Below are 20,279 nucleotides of genomic sequence, written 5' to 3'. Positions count from 1 at the left end.
TATATGTCACACACTTCTGTGAAGCAAAGTTAACCTAAGATAAACTTAGCTAGTCGCTAGCATATGCTTCGAATATATTAGTACTATTGACTTAAAACTATCTAGTATTATTTTTCATTCCTTTTGTATTTGTAAAGTAGAAATGGGAGATACAGATAAATTAGCAACAAAAATGGAAAACGTGGAAATAAGCAAGCAAGATAAAGGCGAAAAGGCATGATACTTTATACATCATAATTTTCTGTGTAATAGAAGAACTATGATTAAGATTATTAAGTCACATAGGTCTATTTTATTTACTGTTCGTCATTCTTATGCAACTTTGGTTTGTACCACCTTATTTCAAAACACTGATAGATGTTAAATCAGATATACCTGTCAATCATAACAGGTCAATAACTATCGATAATTTGCAGGCTAAATTGAAGAAGGACAAGAAATCTGCTGGGGGTGGTGATAAAACAACTCTTAAGGAGTTGAATCCTCTACCTGATTATATTAACGATAGATTAAAATTGTGGGATAAGCTTAAAAGTAAATACACAGAGGAATTGGCTAGTAAGCCACATAATCCTATAAAAATTACATTACCAGATGGGAAAGTTGTTGATGGGATATCCTGGCAAACAACTGCTTATGATGTTGCTAAAGGGATAAGGTACTATTTAGAATCTTAATGTGAATTACTAATAAATTAAAAGTTTCGAAATATCAAACATTTTATCATAGTTGCCAGTTTGAAAATAAATAAACATGTCAATAACAACATTAAATGTCTACCATGATTTTCAGTATAAATTATCTCAATAGATTGGCAGATTCAAAGATATATTATCAGCCTCCACAATTCCACATCCTAGGTGCTTGAGGATTCTTTAAATGCTTATTTTCTGTATTTTCTTCTTTCCAAACAATGAACCTAAAAATCACATGACTGCTAGTTTATTTTCTCATCGAAGCTATAGTTTTTCGCCTAAATGTTTAAAAAAATTTAATTTTATGAATAATCTCATTTGTTTTAGCCAAGGTTTAGCAGATAATGCTGTAATTTCCAAAGTAAATGGTGTTCTTTGGGACTTAGACAGACCTTTAGAGAACAACTGCAATTTAGAACTACTGAAATTTGATAATCCTGAAGCACAAGCGGTGTTTTGGCATTCTTCTGCACATATTTTAGGTGAAGCTCTTGAACGAATATATGGGGGTTGTCTTTGTTATGGCCCACCTATAGAAAATGGTTTTTACTATGATATGCATTTGGATAACAAAAGTGTAAGTGTTGAATACATTTTTAGGACAACTACCAAAATGTATCAGAAAAAACCTCATTTTTATAAATCTAACTTTAACGTAAATACTCTATCCTTAACATTGAGTGATTATAGATTACATTCAAGGATCTTGATTCAATACAAAAAAATTTGCTTCAAGGTCACTGCAGGCGATTTTCCAGCTGTTGAAGGTCTCATGAAAAATATTGTTAAAGAAAAGCAACCTTTTGAAAGGTTAGAAATGACCAAGGAGGATCTTCTGGAGATGTTCAAATACAACCAATTCAAAGTGAGAATTCTCAATGAGAAAGTGGACACTCCAACAACAACTGTTTATAGGTGTGGTCCACTTATTGATCTCTGCAGAGGACCCCATGTAAGACACACTGGAAAAATTAAGGCTCTCAAAGTGACCAAGGTAAAATTCAAGACATTCTCAACCATGAAATTTGAGACTATATTGATTTCAGAATTCATCTACTTATTGGGAAGGCAAAGCAGATGCTGAAACTCTACAAAGAGTTTATGGAATAAGCTTCCCAGATCCTAAGCAACTAAAAGAGTGGGAAAAACTGATGGAGGAAGCTGCAAAACGGGATCATAGGAAACTTGGAAGGGTAAGAACAAATCAGATCAAGGAGACACAGAACTTCTGGATTCATAAGTTGTAACGACATTACCTCGGATGTCGCGAGCGCCAGCTATTCTTTAAAGGGAAAAATAGCAAACCCACTTGGGTGGCTACAAGTCGAAGGCAAAGTTCCTTGTTATCTAGGCTGTTAGCGATAACTAGTGAAAGTCGAAATCCGAGTTCACAAAGTTTATTTGTTGTTTCGTAATAAGGAACCCAATAGGGAATACTCCTTCTGACGAAAAGGATGTATTTTTTATGAAATATCTTTAAAACGTCACATTTTGAAATAACCATTTCAACCGTTTCCCAAAAAAAATTATTTTAAGCACTCAAAAATGAAAAATAAAAATGGGTATTTAAAGTTTAAAGCGTTTTGTAATAATTGCACAAGCTGGCAACATCGACTGAAATATTGATAATAAAGGACAACAAATACATTATCTTGATGAGATAGATAAAGATGGATGTCTATGAAGTCTGCGACAAACGAGGAGGGTCGTAAAATTTTATGGGATTTTTATGGCCGGTTGCAGTTGAAGCTCGCCAGTAAGTACGCGCCTGCAGATCAACAGCTGTTATTTTATAAACAAGCTGATCGGACATTGTTCTTTTCATTGTCTTGTATGCGCTGTCACCAAATCGTAAACTCCGCACAAAGCGATTTAAATTTTAAAACCCCATATTTGAAGGATGATTTTGAATAGTTTCCGCGGTGAATTTGAAAAATTCATGAATGAAACTCATAATTATTCAGTTTAAACTTGCATATGCAGTGATAACCCAAATTGAGGAGAATTCCCCATTGGCACTATTACACAATCCACCGATTTACAAGGATATAAAATAAATCAGTTGATTGAAAATCAAAGTACAATAAATAGGGTGGAATAGAAACAGTCTACTTTACACGAATAAAAGGTTTTTCCTAGAGTGATATACAAATAGCAATGAGAAAGTGATGATTTCACGGAGTGAGCTGAACGGAAAGAAAAGGGGATCCGGGTACCCCTGTGTTTTCACACCAGCAGAAAATCGTACTTACAGTAGAGGTTACACTGACAAATGGGAATGAAATGAACGGCTGTTCACCCCTGAGTACTTTCTGTTACTCTTGGATTTTCACACCAGCAGAGAATCGTACTGACAGTAGAGGTAGAACTCAAATTGTGGCAAAGACTGGGTAAAGTTGACTTTGAGGTTCCCAGATAATAGTACGGAGTGCTGGTTGACTTCTGGACTCCACTACATAAAGAATACTCGAAATCAGAATCTTAGTCAGAATGAATTGACCAGCGGGGGGACATCTCCCTTTGTACCCACCTGTGGGGAGTGGAAACGGTATGTCCCTCATGTTCCCGGAAATCGGTAAAATCCGCGTCGATGAAATTGTCTCGACTCTGGCTTCTCGCTACACATGTACAAAAACTCATTTCAGGATGTTTCTCACGGTACTACCATAATGTTTCAGAACAGAAAAAGGAATAAAAATAGTTTGGAATGTTTACGATTTTGAACGATGTCTGAATACTGAATTGGAATTAAAAGCAAAATGGGACAATCAATGATGAAATCACTCTAAAACGAGTGCATTTTTGAGAAAAATATTCCGAATTTTATATGTTAATTAACTAATTTTGAAGCTAATTAGCTGGGAAAACTATTTTGTCTGGGTCGTTCAGATTTAGGATGTAGAGTCTGTGAGTTGATTGTCTTGTCCCTCCTCGTTCAGGAGATTTATAGTGGATTTAATTTCCATTGAAATTTAAAAAACACTGTAAATTAGAAAGTTGTAGTCCTACATATTGCATATGGGGGTTTTTCGTGACTTTCTAGGTGTAATCTATCTCCCATTAAAATGTTTCCTATCTTGTCCCGGGCTACTAATTTTAAAATTTACTTCAATTTTCGTTTTAATAGGAGCAGGAATTATTCTTCTTCCATGAGTTGTCACCAGGTTCTTGCTTCTTCCAACCTAAAGGTGCTCATATCTATAACACCCTTATAAATTTCATCAAAAAAGAATACAGGAAGAGAGGTTTTCAAGAAGTTGTGACCCCAAATATATTCAATGCAAAGTTGTGGCAAACTTCTGGCCATTGGGCTCATTATGCCGTAAGTGAATCATTCGAAATGAACAGCTTATTCAAAAATTGTACTATATTCCACTCATTGTTATTTCCACAGGAAAACATGTTCCAATTTGATGTTGACAAGGATACTTTTGCCTTGAAACCTATGAACTGTCCCTCCCACTGGTAATAAATCTTTATATGTATTTTCAATTCCAGTGTTATATCTTGTGATTTCAGCTTAATTTTCGACAATCGCACCCGCTCGTGGAGAGAATTGCCGCTTCGACTTGCAGACTTTGGAGTTCTCCATCGTAATGAAATCTCCGGCGCTCTTACTGGTCTCACTAGAGTTCGTAGGTTCCAGCAAGATGACGCTCACATTTTTTGCACCCCAGAACAAATCGAGGATGAAATAAAGAATGCCCTAGACTTCTTGAAGCATGTTTACTCAATTTTCGGTTTCTCCTTCAACTTGGTACTTTCTACCAGGCCTGAGAAATTCTTGGGAGAAATAGAAATGTGGAATCAAGCTGAAAAGGTGAGTCCGATATTTTTCTGTTCTTTTTCATGCAAATGCATGGAGGCATGGAAGGCTAACACCCTCCTAATTCAGATACAATACCCGCTGATATAAAATCAACAAATGTACCAGCGAAATCGATTGAGGACATAACATTTGTTGATACTATATCAGTGGGTGTTATGTATCTGGATTGATTTCGTTCAGGGTTCCACATAGAACAGTCCTCCCAAATATTTCCTTGTGTATTAGTTTTTCGGGAAAGCTCCCTGACTTTTGATTTGAAAGATCTTTTTATTGCGAATTCGTGGGTGTACAGGATGGGCAAAATTCGTTGTCTTCTGATAGGATCTCGAGAATTATAAGAGCTAGAAGAAAAAGGATGACACTTCCAAGCTCTTTTTCAGAGAAACAAAAGGTGCGTTCGGCCAGTAGACTCTATAAGCACTTTTTGTTCCGTGTATTTCGGGCACGAAGTTGCAGAACAAAAAGTGTAAATAGTTGTTGTTCGTTCCAGACAGAGTAGAGTTTTCGGAATCAACTCTATGAGCCCCAGCTCCCAACGTGGGGCGCGAAAGGAGTTTGTGTAGAAGTAGGGTTATGAAACGAGACAAACCATAAAAAAACAACTTATAAAAAAACTATTCATAAAACTGTAGAATTTCCGTTTAATCCACACTAAAGCCCGTTTGCAACAGCTTGAACCTTCTACAGGCACTTTTATACTTAGAATCCACTGACGAACTCTAAATATTTTTTCATCTCGAATCTTTAGCTGAACTTTCGTTTTATTTAATACAAACTTTCATTGAATTTACTATTTTTGAATTAGAAAACAACCCTTTGTCAGTATATTCTACATATAAAAATGCCTAAGAAAGTTCAAGTTTCAGATCTGTAACTTATGAGAACTTTTCGAAATCGTCAAAATCTCATTTTCTGCTTATAACTCAAAAACGAAAAATCGTAGCAGGCTACGGTTTTCACCATTCTTTGTTTCTCTGAAAAAGAGCTCGGGAATGTGTCACACATTTTCTTCTAGCTCTTATATAGTTCTCGAGATCCCCTCAGTAGACAACGAATTTTGCCCACCCTGTACATACTACTATTCCTTAAGCTGGATGGCAAACTCCTCAAAAATCTTAAATGGTTATTATTGATGAAAATTTCCACTTAAATGATTCAGGAAGGTTAGACCAGAATAGTTTGTGGCTTTCGAGATATTTCAGAGTCGATGTATTTCTCCAGGACTTTGCTAGTTACAGCAGTATGGCAATCGTAAGGAAGGTAGTGTCTTCAAATCTCTCTTTAGTAAGGCTGAATAAATCAGACGCAATTTTTTTTTTTATTCGTAACGCTCCTTGTAGCACCTGCAAAGGACAATGTCATCATTATTTATCATGATGAGTCGAAATTTATAGGACCTTATGAAGTGCTTGTCAGCATAAACATAATTTCTTTGAATGATCGATACAATCTACTGTCCAGGATGCCAACAGAAAGACCATCCCATCGAATCTTACAGATTCTGGCCATGCTTTTGGTCTTGTTTGACAATGTCAGAGAAAGATTACTCCTACCCTGATGAAACACTGTTAGAATTGACGCACCCTAATTAACTACTAATAGGGGCGAGATCCAACAAGATTCAATTCAGTTACCCTTCCGAAACCCAGAATGAACACAATAGCATATATCCTATCTCTAAAAATTCAGTACGCGTTCCATTTCAAGGCAGAAATGATAACAATAAGTAAATTCAGATGCATACCACCACAGAAATGATAACATCTGAAATCTAACCAAATTAGACAAGAATTAATGGTCATTATTACATGCATGACTCACTGTTAGGGCTTTATCTCATTTCGATAATTTCCTTCTCTAGAAATGTAAATATGTGAAGGTTTTTGAGGTGCACTATTTTTTCATCTTTCAGGCATTAGCGGACAGCTTAGATGCATTTAGTTCACCATGGACATTGAATCCAGGTGATGGAGCATTTTATGGTCCTAAAATCGATATTACTGTAACAGATGCTTTGAAGAGGCAGCATCAATGTGCTACTATTCAACTAGATTTTCAATTACCAATTAGATTCAATCTATCATATGTGAGGTGAGGTTTTGATGTAAAAATAATACAAAATTTACTGTCACTAAAAACTACAATCATATCTTCTCAAAAAGTTGAACCATTTGACCCTTATAAAGGTCTCTTGAATATCAAACCTTGTTCCAGTCACAGACTACATTGATGACCAAAATAATTATTTTCTGTTTACAGTGAGTCTGGTGAGGCAAAACGGCCAGTTATAATACATAGGGCTATTCTTGGCTCTGTTGAAAGAATGATTGCGATCCTTACCGAATCTTATGCAGGCAAATGGCCATTCTGGCTTTCACCTCGTCAAGTTATGGTGATACCAGTAGGACAAAATTATGATGATTATGCAAAACAAGTCAGAGATCAATTGCATGAAGCAGGATTCATGGTTGAAGTTGATACTGACGCTGGTGATACATTGAACAAGAAAATAAGGAATGCTCAGTTGGCACAGTTCAACTACATTCTGGGTGAGTTTGATTTACTGATTTTCCAAGTATGCAGAGAAGAAGTAGTGAAGTCAGCGTTCTGAATTTGCTTGAAAATTGAGAAATTATGGAGTTTAATGCAATCAGAATCTTCACTTGGAAGATGAAGTGGTGGTACAAGCTACCTTCAGACACATACTTTCAAAATCCCAGAGCTTACTTGAACGAATTTTTTGAACATACAGCTCTTTCAAATAATTTCAATATTTTATTTCAGTTGTGGGAGAAAAAGAAAGATCCAATGGAACAGTTAATGTAAGAACAAGATCTAATGAAGTACATGGGGAGGCTACAATTCCAGATTTGATAGCTAAACTGAAAAAACTGGTTGATCAGCCCGAGCTGAAACAAACAGATTCAGAATTTTAAGGTATATTTGAAAAAAAAAAGCATACTTTAGCTTAACTCAATGGTAGACTAGTTTTTACTCTATGAAAATTAGGGTATTGTTATTTATTATTTTCACCCTCATTTAAATAAATAACTCTGAACTGTCAGTTTCATTTTTGAGTGGACTCCTACTCTTCGACTAGCTCCATTATTAACATCAATTTGATGGATAAAAACAGTGATCCAAGGTCATTAAGGTAGGGAAAGTAAACTATATTTATAGTAGTGTTAGGAGATTCTTGCATGCTAATTCTCATACTGATCACACAATTTATTTTTCTTAATGATTGATTACTGATTGCTGGGTGGGTTGGACGGATAAACCAAACCTGCCACTGCGACCAAGCGGTCTATTGTAGCACACAGGCAAGCTCGTAGAGTTAGATCTCTCCCTCCAGTCCCATCCTACTCAAAAAGGAGATGATATCGGAGGGGAAGTGATTCTTGAGTTCCTGTAGTACCATCTTCGGAGAACCAAATACTCCAAGTCTGACCCTGTTTGCCACCAGGTAGTCACAGAGGATGTGCTCAATCGTTTCGTCCTCCTCTAAGCAGAGTCTGCAGAGCGGGTCATTGACGATGCTAAGTTTTTTAAGAGAAGCTCTGAGTCTACAATGTCCTGTGAAAACCGCCATGATAGATCCCAGATTGGTTTTAGAAAATCCTAGCCAATGACTGGTGTATGGGCTGGGATGCAATGAAGCCTTGTGCGAATGACGCATTCCAGGACGGTTGCGCCAGTACTCTAGGACCTTTTGCCTTATCCAGCTGTTGTTTTGTTCACTGATTAAGGAATTGGAAATTCCTATACTTGGTTCCGGCCAGTAAGCGCTGATGTTGCGCCTTCTCTGGCTAGAGCATCCGATACTTCGTTGCCTCTGAAGCAAGAGTGTCCAGGTACCCGAATCAGTTGCAGTCTGTTTAAACTTCCCAATTTGGAGAGTTTAGATCTGCATCCAAATACCTATGCAAATACCCTCTGCTGCGAGAGATTTAATGGCAGCTTGACTATCCGTTAGGATTTTTATTGACCTACTCGTCCAACCCATGTTAAGCAAATGGTTGGCACATAGATCAATGGCGAAGATTTCCGCCTAAAATGCTGTCCCAGACTAGCACTGAGTTCAGTCAACGGTCTACGACTCCGGCTCCAGATCCCTGACTGGTTCTGGAGCCATCAGTAAACCAGTAAGGTCCTTGTAGATAGAATTCCTTGTGACGGAGCCATTCGTCTTTGCTTGGAATCAGAGAATTGAAGGTTCCATCCGTGCTGGTTCTTGTGATTATCTGATCAGTTCTCATGCCCATCACCTCGTCTGCCTCCAATTGGACGGTAAGGTGGTGGAGCCTGTGGGTTGCTAGTCTTGCGTCTCCCTGGACAAAAATGTAAAGGGAAGGAGGTCTAACAGCATCTCCATGGACGCAGTTGGAGTAGAACGGAATGCCCCCGAAATCATGAGTCATCCCGTTCTCTGGAGTTGCGAAAGTTTGTTTTGGGTTTAAGTGCGTTCTGTGCAGGACCACAAGGCGATACAGCCGTAGGTGATCAATGGTCTGATTACCATGACGTACAACGTACAGACAGCGGAGCTGCTTCGGCGCTATACCCCAAGTTTTTCCACAAATCCTTTGGCAGGCCCATAGGGAGTGCCTGGCTTTGTGGATGACTCGCTCCAAATGGGAGTTCCAGTGAAGCTTCTTATCCAGGGTAATACCTAGATATTTGGCTTCCTCTACAAGTGGAATAGTCTTGCCGTAGTATTTTTCCTAACATCTAAGTAACGCTTAGTGACTAATGAGATTTGATAGCTGCACAAACTCGCTACACCAATAAAGAAAAAAAATTTTTTAATCATGTAGATCGCTTAACTCATGTGTTTGGTATAACAGATTAATGTAACTTGGTGAAGGTGCGCTGTACCCAAGGGTTATAGACCTACAGGATGACTCATTCCCTATCCTTTTACATTGTACAATTTTGCTGACATCATCAGGCCTGCAGAAGAATTCGTTCGCTTGCCTTGGCTACAATCGTCTATAATCTTTACGGCTAACGAATCATATTGTAGGCCCAGTGATGTCAGTTAACATCGACGAAAGAAACCATCCTTGGGTTTTATCCTAAATTTGTAATAAATAAATCGACAATATTAGTGAGGTTAGAACTTTGAGATGGAATACTATTAGCTAACTAGCTAGAAATGAATGTTTGTATACAAGGTGAGTCAACAGTGAGATTGGATAACTGTTGGAAGTTTTGGAATAGGGGAATTATTCAAAGTAACTTTAGCGCATCAGATAAAATTATTTTTTTATTCAACAAGCTGGTCCGAAAGGGGTGAAACACGTTATCGCCCTGCCCTGCTTTTTCTAATGAGAATGCCCAATTTTCAAATCAAATTTTGAATCTTCATGAAATTCTGATTTCATAATTCATCTGTTCTACTTTTTGACCTCTTGAAAATCATTTGAGATAAATGTACGATTTTTTATATTGTTTTCCAATCTTCTGCATTTTGTGGTCCGAAAGACACTGTAAGTCCATTTTTTCAAATGGCATCCCCTGGTATTTATTGTTGCTTGTTACTGAGTATTCTTAATTTTATGTTTTCTTTCCATGCGTACCATTTGCGTCCCATGTTTTGTAGAGCATTTATAATACAGTGTCAAGAAGTTTCTGGAGTTTGTTTTGAGTTCCGTTCGTTCTTTTTGTTGTTTGACTTTTTTGTTGTTTATGAGCCAATAGCGGAACTAGCATTTGAGTTTAAGGGGGCAGACGTTATTCGTGGGTGAATAAGTAATTATTTATTTAGAAATGAGAACATTTAACTTAGGTGGGACGCTTCCAGGGGGCTGCTCATAACCCCATCCTCTACATCTGCTCTTGTCATAGGCCCCCATGAGACTTACTACGGCTGTGTATAGCTAGTGTACCATTCGTGGATTAAATTTCCATGTTTTGCCCAAAACTGCTTTGGTTGAGATAAATGGAATTTTGCCTTTATGCATAATTGTTTTCCACCCAGTCAATAAATAGAATTTTCACTAAGGGAGATGTTAATGGAATCTAACGAACTGCATTCTTTCCATGTATGTAATTGGGAAGCACGAATGTGAACAAACGTTAACATCTGTTTTCTTTGTCCTATTTCCTGCCACTTTTTTGTCATTTTCATTCATGAGATGGAGGACGCTCATCAGTCTGACAACCATTGTAATGTTTCTCGAATTCTGGAAAATGTAGTTTTCTCAATTTTCGTTCATTTTTCTATGCATGTCCGACGTTTCTTCAATTGAGTTAGTATTCCAGACACTTGCACTCATTTTGAAAGTATGTGGCCTTCAGAGTACTTGGAAGCATTTTTCACCCTTAGAGCCATATCGCATTTCGAAATGAATTAAATTTGCACCTTTTGCTTGAGTATTTGAGTTTCTTTTCGATTTTATCATATGTATGAAATTATGAGAATAGTTACTGAAACATGAACCTTTGGGATTTTATTAAAATTGCCAATATTTTAGTTTAGAACATTTATTCTACGATTCGCTTCGAATACAAATTCATATAATTAATAGAGAGCCATGATTAAACTAGAATATTCACTTCCTTTCTTGATTTGGGAACCATGCTTGGCAAGCTTCACTGGCGATTTCGCACATTGCTGAAAGTGCTTTACTAGCTTCATACTCTGAAAAAAAAATTATGGTTTGAATTAAGATGATTGAAATTAGAAAATTGTATGAGTGATATTTTTAAAAGTGTATGATGTATCATTATTATATTAAAACAATGCATAATTCTAGTTTTGATTTCAGTATTATTCGTATTTTTGGAGACCGAAGGGGAGGTTTCTTACTCGCAAAAACCGTATCCTAGAAGATTTATTGTGTTATCCGTTATCCCTATGATCTATTATGTGAGGAGATCCATGATATGAGCTAGATCGATTTCATCGATTCCCATTTAGGGTTATTTTCTCTTCTGATTATGTGAGGGTTGTTTTGTTTCCATCGCGATAGAGCATCTCACTTGAAGATAATATGATAGTTGGCTTCTTTCTCCTTTTTCCACATCTGAATGATAGTTCTTCACCTTCAAAGACACCCATTCTGGCCATAAGTTTTCTAAGATAACAATGAGCGGCTATTAGAAGGTTTTAAGCTAGAGTCTGTATTCTTCCCCAGTAGCTCCTTAATGTGTGTCGAGCCTGGGGTTTGATCTCAAAAATCAAGGAGGATTTTCTGCCCATAAACTTCTTTTTCAGGTTTTTCCTGATCACACATCAACTGCGTGGAATTCTGCTTGGAATATTGTGGCATTATAACCCATTGTAATGTGCCTCTCATATTTCTAGGTTTCGCCATATATCCTCTGGTTGTAGAGGTTCACTTTCATTCGATCCAGTCTAACCGGATTTCGAACACAATGTTACGGCCAGTTTTATACTCTTATTATTTAAGTCCCTTCAAGCTTAAAGCTTCCTCTACTATCATTTTTAGTGGGGCTCAAGGAGGACTTAAAATTAAAAAACTTCAATTTTGCTTATGAAACTGGGGTTAGTATACTATGGAGGTTAGAGAGGAGGTATTATAATTCTCATTCTTGTTCGACATCAAAGGTTCATTATTGTTAATAAAGAACCAAAATAAAACTATTCTGAGTATTAATGCAATTCGGGATAAATCTAATATATAATATATTTTCCAAAAGAGTACCTTCTACTGTTTAGCTTCAGCTCAACTCATTTGTGGCCAAAGATTAAATTCGAAACTTGTATACGTATCGTATGTCGTATGGTACCTTTAGGAGGTTTATTTTCAATCTAATTTGAATAACGATGCCTATGTCACTGTTTCGTGGATTTTTTTCACCTGCTGTTAATATGTTATGAATGGAAAAGGATCACTCAAAGAATACACTTTATAAATGAAGTGTATGGGACAAATTTGCCTTGCAAAAAAAGTCACTCGATTATTACAAAACACGTTCAGATTCTATATTCATTTGAACTCATCATATTGTTCAGGCTGCTATATATACTTACCGATTGCGGTACCCCGTTTTCCAAAAATTGAACCATTGAAAGGTGGCTTTCTGTAGGTTGCATCTGCAGTCATAACCAAGAAGGCAACGATAAGGACGAAGAATGTGATGAATGATTTGCTGAACATAGTTAGTCTGAAAATAACAGGGTTTTATCGCAAATATATAGCCAATGTTTTGGATGAAAACAGCGTTCTGAAGGAGGGTTCCGTTCTATTAATATATTACACCATTGTAACGAATTATAAAGTTGTCGGCTTGGAATGAAAAACCTCCCTTCACCACAGGAGGAAAAAGATTAAGCAATATCAATGGTATTATTTCAAGAAACTGACCATTTTGCATGGCAAAATTTAAATGTCATCCAGAACTTTGAAAAAGCGCAGCTATCAGGTATATCATTTTCTGAATATGTATTTTCAATATTTACGGAAAAAGTAGCTCAAGCGTACTCACCCTGTGATATTGTTGCTATAAACTTTTTCGTATTTGTCTGTGATGCTAGACTTGGACGTTATGGAAGTAAAAAGCCTGTCAAGGTTTATATACGTTGTTCCCAAGCGTTGAGAGTTTATTGGCGCATGAACGGAGTTATCTCCTCTTAAACGGATTAGCCACACATTTTACCTTCCAATAGGAAGGAAAATCTAATCACAGATCGCATATTTCCCACAGGATCTTCATCGAAGTATTTCTCGCGACAAAATAATAAATCTTTGGTATTCTATTAACAGACAATTATTTATAAATTATGTTTCCTGCAATAGTGAAAACCCCTTATATGCATTCTCCCGCTGCTAAGGAGAATAGTCAATGAAAAATTTGTACACAATAATTAGACGGCCTTATGCAGAAAGCTACCAAATTACAATTTACCAGATATTGGGGTAAAATACATGTTCCTTATTTTGTGAAATCCTGTCAAGCTTCAAGCTATGAAATGCCAAACCAAATACATATGTACTAATTTTGTTCAAACTTGTAATTCGCTACTATTGATGGTTGGTAGCTTTCTGCATAACACCGTCAGTAACTTTATTTCCATTTCAATATATCGTTCTATATATATATATTATGTTTTCATCGCTTAATTAGTGGCCAGTGGGGTCTTGATTTCTATTGAACATCTGCGGCCTTCCTTATATGTAACATGAGGATTATTGTATCAAGTAACGTGAAACAATTAGTTAACACTTCAAACGGTTCCAAAAGAAATGCAATGTTTATTTTATTTCAGAACATACAAATTAGAGTTTTATTTACGAATAAGTATGGCTTTTACGTCAACTCGAAAGGATATCAGTTTTTGGATAAAAATTTCGTATTAGAAGTGTGCAAAATGAATACAGGTTTTTGGTTGAAGCCCAAAATTCCTGTAACACAGGTGTGAAGAGTATGAATAATAATTGAATTGGTCAGTTGAAGAACAGTACCTGTCCAAAATTGCTATTAGGAGATAATCACAAAAAACATTGTAGTTTCTCATTCGCTGATTATACATTGTTTAAAGCAATGGAAATGATGGGGCCGTACAGCCTTAATGATACTTTTATTGTCTCGCTGATAAAACTATAAAATACTAGCTGACCCGGCAAACGTTGTTTTGCCATATAAATAATTTCCATGTTGTATCATAAAAAAATAGAAATTAAAAATTTTGTCTAAAAAATAAAAAAAAAATTTAGGGGTGGACTACCCCTAACATTTAGGGGGTTGAAAAATAGATGTTGGCCGATTCTCATAGATAGCTGACCCGGCAAACGTTGTTTTGCCATATAAATAATTTCCTGATGATTAAATTACTAAAATGGCTATTAAAAAATAAGGGTTGATCGTAGAAGGGTGAAAATTGAGGATTGTATGTATTTTTGTATGTTGTATCATAAAAAAATAGAAATTAAAAATTTTGTCTAAAAAATACAAAAAAAAATTTAAGGGTGGACTACCCCTAACATTTAGGGGGATGAAAAATAGATGTTGGCCGATTCTCATAGATAGCTGACCCGGCAAACGTTGTTTTGCCATATAAATAATTTCCTAATAATTAAATTACTAAAATGGCTATTAAAAAATAAGGGTTGATCGTAGAAGGGTGAAAATTGAGGATTGTATGTATTTTTGTATGTTGTATCATAAAAAAATAGAAATTAAAAATTTTGTCTAAAAAATACAAAAAAAAATTTAGGGGTGGACTACCCCTAACATTTAGGGGGATGAAAAATAGATGTTGGCCGATTCTCATAGATACCGGATAAACACAAAAAATTTCATCAAAATCGGTCAAGCCGTTTCGGAGGAGTATGGTAACGAAAACTATGACACGAGAATTTTATATATTAGATGAGGATTTTGGCCATCTCCGATAGAATGGCAATTTTTGGAATTGTAATGTTCTTCAATTGACCGATTCAATTGCTTTGGCTGATAGCAGTCCACACAGTCACTTTCGGTGTGTTTGAGGTTTTTGGAATCTCAATTTTGAGATAATGGAACTCACAATAATACCTGCAATTTCAGCGGAAATATGCCTTTATCCCAGAAAAATATTACTTCTTAGCATTTCTTCAGTACCTAAACTGGAAATATCCCCCGGAACGTTAACTAAGCGACCATTACTTCACTTATTGTGTAGCATCTTAAAGACTAAAACAGATGTGTGTGTGCGAAGTTATTGGCCTAGCACTTTTCGATTTCGAAAAAAAATGTATGCTGAATTGTGCTTCGTTGTGCCCTTGAAATTTTGTCTTCGTTTCATACGGTTCTCAAGATATTTCACAAAATGTATAAAATGAAAAGCTAAGCACTTTTGAAACTAAGCGTTTTAAATGATGAAATAGCTGATGCTATACATGAGTTGTGTTCGAATTTTCGCGAATGTCGTTCAAATATGGGAAATCGAAAATGAAGAAAAAAGTTAGCCCAGCATTTTTTGTTTTTCTTATCAAAAATGAGCAAAAAATTTTTAGCAAACTTGTGCCCTGAGTTTTCTCAAAGATTTGTCGTATTTTCGAGGAAATCGCCCTTTAATTTTTTTTCTCGGGAAAACATGCAAAAAAAAAATTTCGAAAAAAGTTTGCCCAGGACTTTCATTTTTCTTTGTTTACAATTGCTTTAAAAAGTTGTGCTGACTTGTGCCGTTCAGCGTGTTTTGCCACCTGTCTCGAAAAGATATACAAGTAGTATTTGCATTTATAAAGCAGATTGACGCCATAAGGCCATGTAAAATAACTACATAATTCGGACTGGCAGAAATCTACTTCTTCTCCGAGGTATACTGAAGGTGTAGATTTCTGCCAGTCCGAATTATGTATTTGTATTTATGCGGATTTATGATTAGGTATGAGGTCAGCCGCAACGGAATTCTCACTGCCTAGCAGGTGGGTAAAAGGAGAGGTTTGGAGGTTTCAGTACTACCACTTTGACTTTGTAATCGTTGTCCTGATACAATGACCTTTGTTTTTAAACATAACATATTTTATGATCTTTGGATAGGGGACAAACCACAATTCTGACTCTCTTAGATTTGACAAAGACTTATACAGTGTTTAAATCAAAGATTGTAGAGAATATATATCTATATCTATAATCTTTGGTTTACATAAAGTAACATACCTAATATTTCGATTTCTGTTATTACAAATGCCTATTTGTACGGTTATTCACGAAAACCAAAAATTTTAGTAATATGTGTTTATCTACAGCTTTGGAGCCTCTCCGTTTCCAGAGCCTAAAGCTGCATTCACTGGCTGAGACTAGACTCGTCTCTGTTTATATGATTTTTCCCTCTTTTTTCCTTTTATTTTCGAATAGACACCATTTTTATAAATGAGCAAACGCTCATACTCATATGAATTCGACTGCGTTAATGTTGAACAGTCATACACTCAATTCTAAATTTTTTAGAGAAAAGCTTCTTAACCATAGACAAACTTTGTCTCTGTTCTTAACGTTCATTTCGTCAGCGTCGTTCGCACAAGGCGAATGTTGAGCCCTGTTCAATTTTGGAAGGAGCAATGAATATTTATAGCAATTTGTCATTGCAACACTGCTAAATTGATAAAAATTTTCATTTATCTAATCATAAACTGAATTAATCACATGGTTTTACTGAATACAATTTTATTCATGGTTTTATATAATAATTTTCTCCTTTTTCATAGTCAATTTTCAAATCACTGTTTTCAAAATTCTTCCAAACTAATATTTTTCAAATTACTATTACTTCACGGAGCAATTTACAAATTTTTGGTTGAGGAGTTCAACAAGATAAAAGAATCCAGAAGTTTGTTACAACTCCCACTAAAAAGTCTACAGTAGGAGATTTAAGTGATAATCTGTTAGTCGATTTATGCAAGATGTAAAGAGGTTCTTAAGAAAGCATCAAGAAATATGCTCAATCTCGTGAGAGCATTCTAAATTTTTTTCATTATATCTTTCGTTCAAGCAGAAATTAAGTAGAAAATAAAATTCTTATGAAAACTGTTCTTTATATTAAGGATGAAGAAATACAGACAAGATGCAATTTGGATATTTACTTTAAATCCTAAATGTACATTTTACTACATTCAACCCTTTCAAGAATAAATGGTTTTTTCACCACAAACCAAGATAGCGAGATCCATATTTGGCTGGAGGTTTTGGTGCATCTGGAGGTAGAGATGCAGGAGTATCTGGGTAGTGAGGGATTGGTTCTACTGGTGGTCTAGGCCTATCTGTCTTATGGACTTGCACTCTTGCAAAGTAATCAAAAGGCGCTCTTTCAAGATTAAGGTTATCCTTCATACATTTATCGAAAACTCCCTGGGTCTTACGACATCTGCAAAATATTCAGCAATAATTTTGTTGATATGCTGTGGTGAAATTCAAAGGGCAACTCACGGCGAATAGCTCTGGTTGATAGAAGACTTGTCGATGCAAGTATAATATTGCTGAAACTCTTCGGCACAAGACTTCTTAACTTGTCGGAAAAAATTTAATGCGCAATTAGTAACTGCTTTTCCCTCATTCAAACAAGCCCTAGGATCATTAGTTTCTTTCCTACATAGCATAAATTCCTATAATAAGCAAAAATTAACTGATATCTTGATTAGATAACATTCTAACCATACATTATTTTCATTTAAACAGGCCAACCCATAGTGAAATGCAGCTGCCTTAAGAACAGGTCCTGACAAATTAACTTCTTGAACAGTTAGTTCGTCATCCGTTGGTAAATAAGTTTCTTCTGTAATACTCATAACTGATCAGTACTCGTCTTCCAATTTTTTTATTTCTTTTTTGCATATGTATTTTTGACAGTAGTCATAGAAATTATAACTTAGAGGTTAGGTTAGGCACAGATTATCTGTGTTCCTCTTCTTATCTATGTGTTCTGATCATAGACCTAAATGTAGTAATTCTATGATTTTGACATACTAGATGTCAACATAACCTAAACAAAAAATTTTCCGATTTCTACGCAATTTTCTTATAAATGTCTTCGAGCAATATAAAATAATATTAAGGAAAGACTAGAGTATGTAATGTGATTTGCTAGAAACATGTTGATGAGGGTATTTAAGACATTTTCACCTATTGTAAGCAGAAAGTATTTGTCAAACGTAAGAATCTTTTATAGATATTTTGATTTCTTCAAACAGAATTCAGTTTTAGATATCACACGCAAATAACTCAGAATATTTGACTCATATTCGGAAAATGGCACTTCCGAAAAGCCGCTCGAACCCGGTTATCATGAAATTGGACACCCCAGAATTCAAATCTTTATTTAGTGAAGAATTAAATTGTCTGATTTCCTTATTCAAAGAATATGGATATGAAATCAGAATGGCCGGAGGGGCTGTCAGAGATTTACTAATGGGTATAAAACCAAAAGACGTGGATTTTGCTACTGTAGCAACACCAGACCAAATGAAAGAAATGTTCACCACTGAAAATATAAGAATGATAAATATGAAAGGGGAAAAACATGGCACAATCACACCAAGAATAAATGATAAAGAGAATTTTGAAATAACTACATTGAGAATTGATGTAGTAACAGATGGTCGCCATGCAGAAGTCCAATATACAACTGACTGGCTGTTGGATGCCTTTAGGAGAGATCTAACTATAAACTCCATGTTTTTGGGTATTTCTGATTAAACACATGTTGTCAACTTATTACTACATATTGTTTCATAGGTGTTGATGGTACAGTGTTCGACTACTTCTTTGGTTACGAAGATATTAAAAAAAATAGAGTAGCTTTTGTGGGAGATGCAACTACAAGAATTAGGGAAGATTATTTAAGAATTCTGAGATATTTCAGGTGAATTTAGTTATTGCATAAGTTATTTCATGTTTTAGTTTGATTGCTAGTGATCAGAATTTCAATGTACACCAGTATTTTTATTTGTTTCACTGCAATAATCGAAGTGAAGCAATCGTTATTTTACTCTGTATATTTCTTCCAGGTTTTATGGAAGAATAGCCCCAGAACCCAATAACCATGAGGAGCTAACACTGAAATCAATCAAAGAAAATGTGAAAGGACTTGGAAATATATCTGGAGAAAGAATATGGATGGAATTGAAAAAAATTTTGGAAGGAAATTATGCTGGCGATCTCATGGTCACTATTATTGAATGTGGATTAGCGCCTTATATAGGTAGCTCTAAACTGCCCTTTAGAATAATACAAAGCTCAACCAAGTAATATAAATTTTCACAGGACTTCCTGAAAATCCTAATATTGATGAGTTGAAAGCTGTTTGGAAGAGGAGCAGCAATCTTAAGATGAATGCAATAACTCTCCTATCTTCCTTACTATCCACAGTTGAAGATGTTGCCAAGTTGCATGTTCGTCTGAAATTGTCTGCTTTTGAACGAGACCTGGCATATTTTATCATTGATAACAGAAATCCCAAAACAAACAGTGATCCTTTAATGCCTTATAAGCAGTTACTCCTTATGAGTAAAACAAAGCAGTCTGATACTAGGGAATGGATTATTGAAGTACTCAAATACAACAATTTTCCCCAATTAGAAGAATTCAAGGCATGGACAATACCAAAATTTCCAATTACAGGCTCAATTTTGAAGGAAAAAGGTGTGCAAAGTGGAAAATTCATGGGTGTTGTAATGAATGAACTTAAAGCTTGTTGGGTAGATAGTGATTTCAAGGCATCTACTGAAGAATTATTAGATCAATTACCTAAAATCCTAGAATTGTTATCAGAAAGAAAAAAGAACAAATAAAATATTTAACCTCTGGTTGAGATTTCTATTTCTTTTCGTTTGAATTATACTAGATAGAACTGCAGTCTATTGTCTTTTCAATGAATTTTTTTGAGGATAATATTTGAAGCCTGTAAAAAGTTATGGTAGAAAATATAAGAGGCTATAACATGAAGTTGCGTTTTTTCTTATGAAAATAGTAGTTTAAAATGACTTTGAAAAATCGCCATTTTTTTTATCGTTTCAGAAATATATCATACATCGCCCTCAGTCCTTCTAAGTCAATTTAATCTACTGTTTTCATAAGAAAAAGCACATCTTCATGCTACAGCTCAGAGAATAAACCTGTTGGAAAAAATAATAGTACGCCACTGGATTGCTAGCAAACAAGTGTGTACAATGTTTTCATTTCAACATCGAAACAGAGATAATGACTAAAGTTGAAATTTTAATTTTGGCTTATAACTCGAAAATAAAAGAAAATAGAGGAATGCAGTTGATGGCATTATTAGTTTCTCGAAAAAAGGTGGCTGTAAT

General features: G+C 35.5%; 4 protein-coding genes across 9 annotated transcripts; 2 read left to right on the top strand and 2 right to left on the bottom strand.

Annotated features, from left to right (window-relative positions):
- Positions 1-7,588, top strand: LOC123307871 (threonine--tRNA ligase 1, cytoplasmic). Of its 2 annotated transcripts, none has more exons than XM_044890342.1 (11): positions 1-214; positions 417-658; positions 1,023-1,272; positions 1,432-1,689; positions 1,742-1,888; positions 3,823-4,017; positions 4,090-4,160; positions 4,215-4,515; positions 6,437-6,615; positions 6,784-7,073; positions 7,309-7,588. In XM_044890342.1, exons 1-11 carry the CDS (start codon positions 143-145, stop codon positions 7,458-7,460), a joined length of 2,157 nt encoding a protein of 718 aa, XP_044746277.1. In that variant the 5' UTR covers positions 1-142; the 3' UTR covers positions 7,461-7,588. The 2 variants fall into 2 exon arrangements, with proteins under 2 accessions (XP_044746277.1, XP_044746278.1); XM_044890343.1 differs by having other exon boundaries at positions 184-325.
- A 3,409-nt stretch (positions 7,589-10,997) lies between these two features.
- Positions 10,998-13,642, bottom strand: LOC123306569 (neuropeptide SIFamide). Of its 2 annotated transcripts, none has more exons than XM_044888624.1 (3): positions 13,602-13,642; positions 12,527-12,660; positions 10,998-11,170 (listed from the first exon to the last, which is right to left on the bottom strand). In XM_044888624.1, exons 1-3 carry the CDS (start codon positions 13,607-13,609, stop codon positions 11,082-11,084), a joined length of 231 nt encoding a protein of 76 aa, XP_044744559.1. In that variant the 5' UTR covers positions 13,610-13,642; the 3' UTR covers positions 10,998-11,081. The 2 variants fall into 2 exon arrangements, with proteins under 2 accessions (XP_044744559.1, XP_044744560.1); XM_044888625.1 differs by lacking the exon at positions 13,602-13,642 and adding an exon at positions 12,982-13,328.
- A 3,400-nt stretch (positions 13,643-17,042) lies between these two features.
- On the bottom strand, positions 17,043-17,831 carry LOC123306568 (NADH dehydrogenase [ubiquinone] 1 alpha subcomplex subunit 8). Its single transcript, XM_044888623.1, has 3 exons — positions 17,634-17,831; positions 17,404-17,579; positions 17,043-17,341 (listed from the first exon to the last, which is right to left on the bottom strand). The coding sequence occupies exons 1-3, from the start codon at positions 17,760-17,762 to the stop codon at positions 17,119-17,121; spliced, it is 528 nt and encodes a 175-aa protein (XP_044744558.1). The 5' UTR covers positions 17,763-17,831; the 3' UTR covers positions 17,043-17,118.
- Positions 17,832-17,945: 114 nt separating this feature from the next.
- LOC123306567 (CCA tRNA nucleotidyltransferase 1, mitochondrial) lies at positions 17,946-19,776 on the top strand. Of its 4 annotated transcripts, none has more exons than XM_044888619.1 (5): positions 17,946-18,125; positions 18,178-18,655; positions 18,709-18,835; positions 18,981-19,174; positions 19,237-19,776. In XM_044888619.1, the coding sequence occupies exons 1-5, from the start codon at positions 18,066-18,068 to the stop codon at positions 19,761-19,763; spliced, it is 1,386 nt and encodes a 461-aa protein (XP_044744554.1). In that variant the 5' UTR covers positions 17,946-18,065; the 3' UTR covers positions 19,764-19,776. The 4 variants fall into 4 exon arrangements, with proteins under 4 accessions (XP_044744554.1, XP_044744555.1, XP_044744557.1 ...); XM_044888620.1 differs by having other exon boundaries at positions 17,947-18,101; XM_044888622.1 differs by having other exon boundaries at positions 17,965-18,101; positions 18,172-18,655.
- The last annotated feature ends 503 nt before the right edge of the window (positions 19,777-20,279 follow it).

This window comes from Coccinella septempunctata, chromosome 2 (assembly GCF_907165205.1).
Source record: "Coccinella septempunctata chromosome 2, icCocSept1.1, whole genome shotgun sequence".
Taxonomy (NCBI): Eukaryota; Metazoa; Arthropoda; class Insecta; order Coleoptera; family Coccinellidae; genus Coccinella; species Coccinella septempunctata.
The sequence above is the reverse complement of the archived record's forward strand: the minus strand, read 5'-3'. Positions and strand labels throughout refer to the sequence as shown.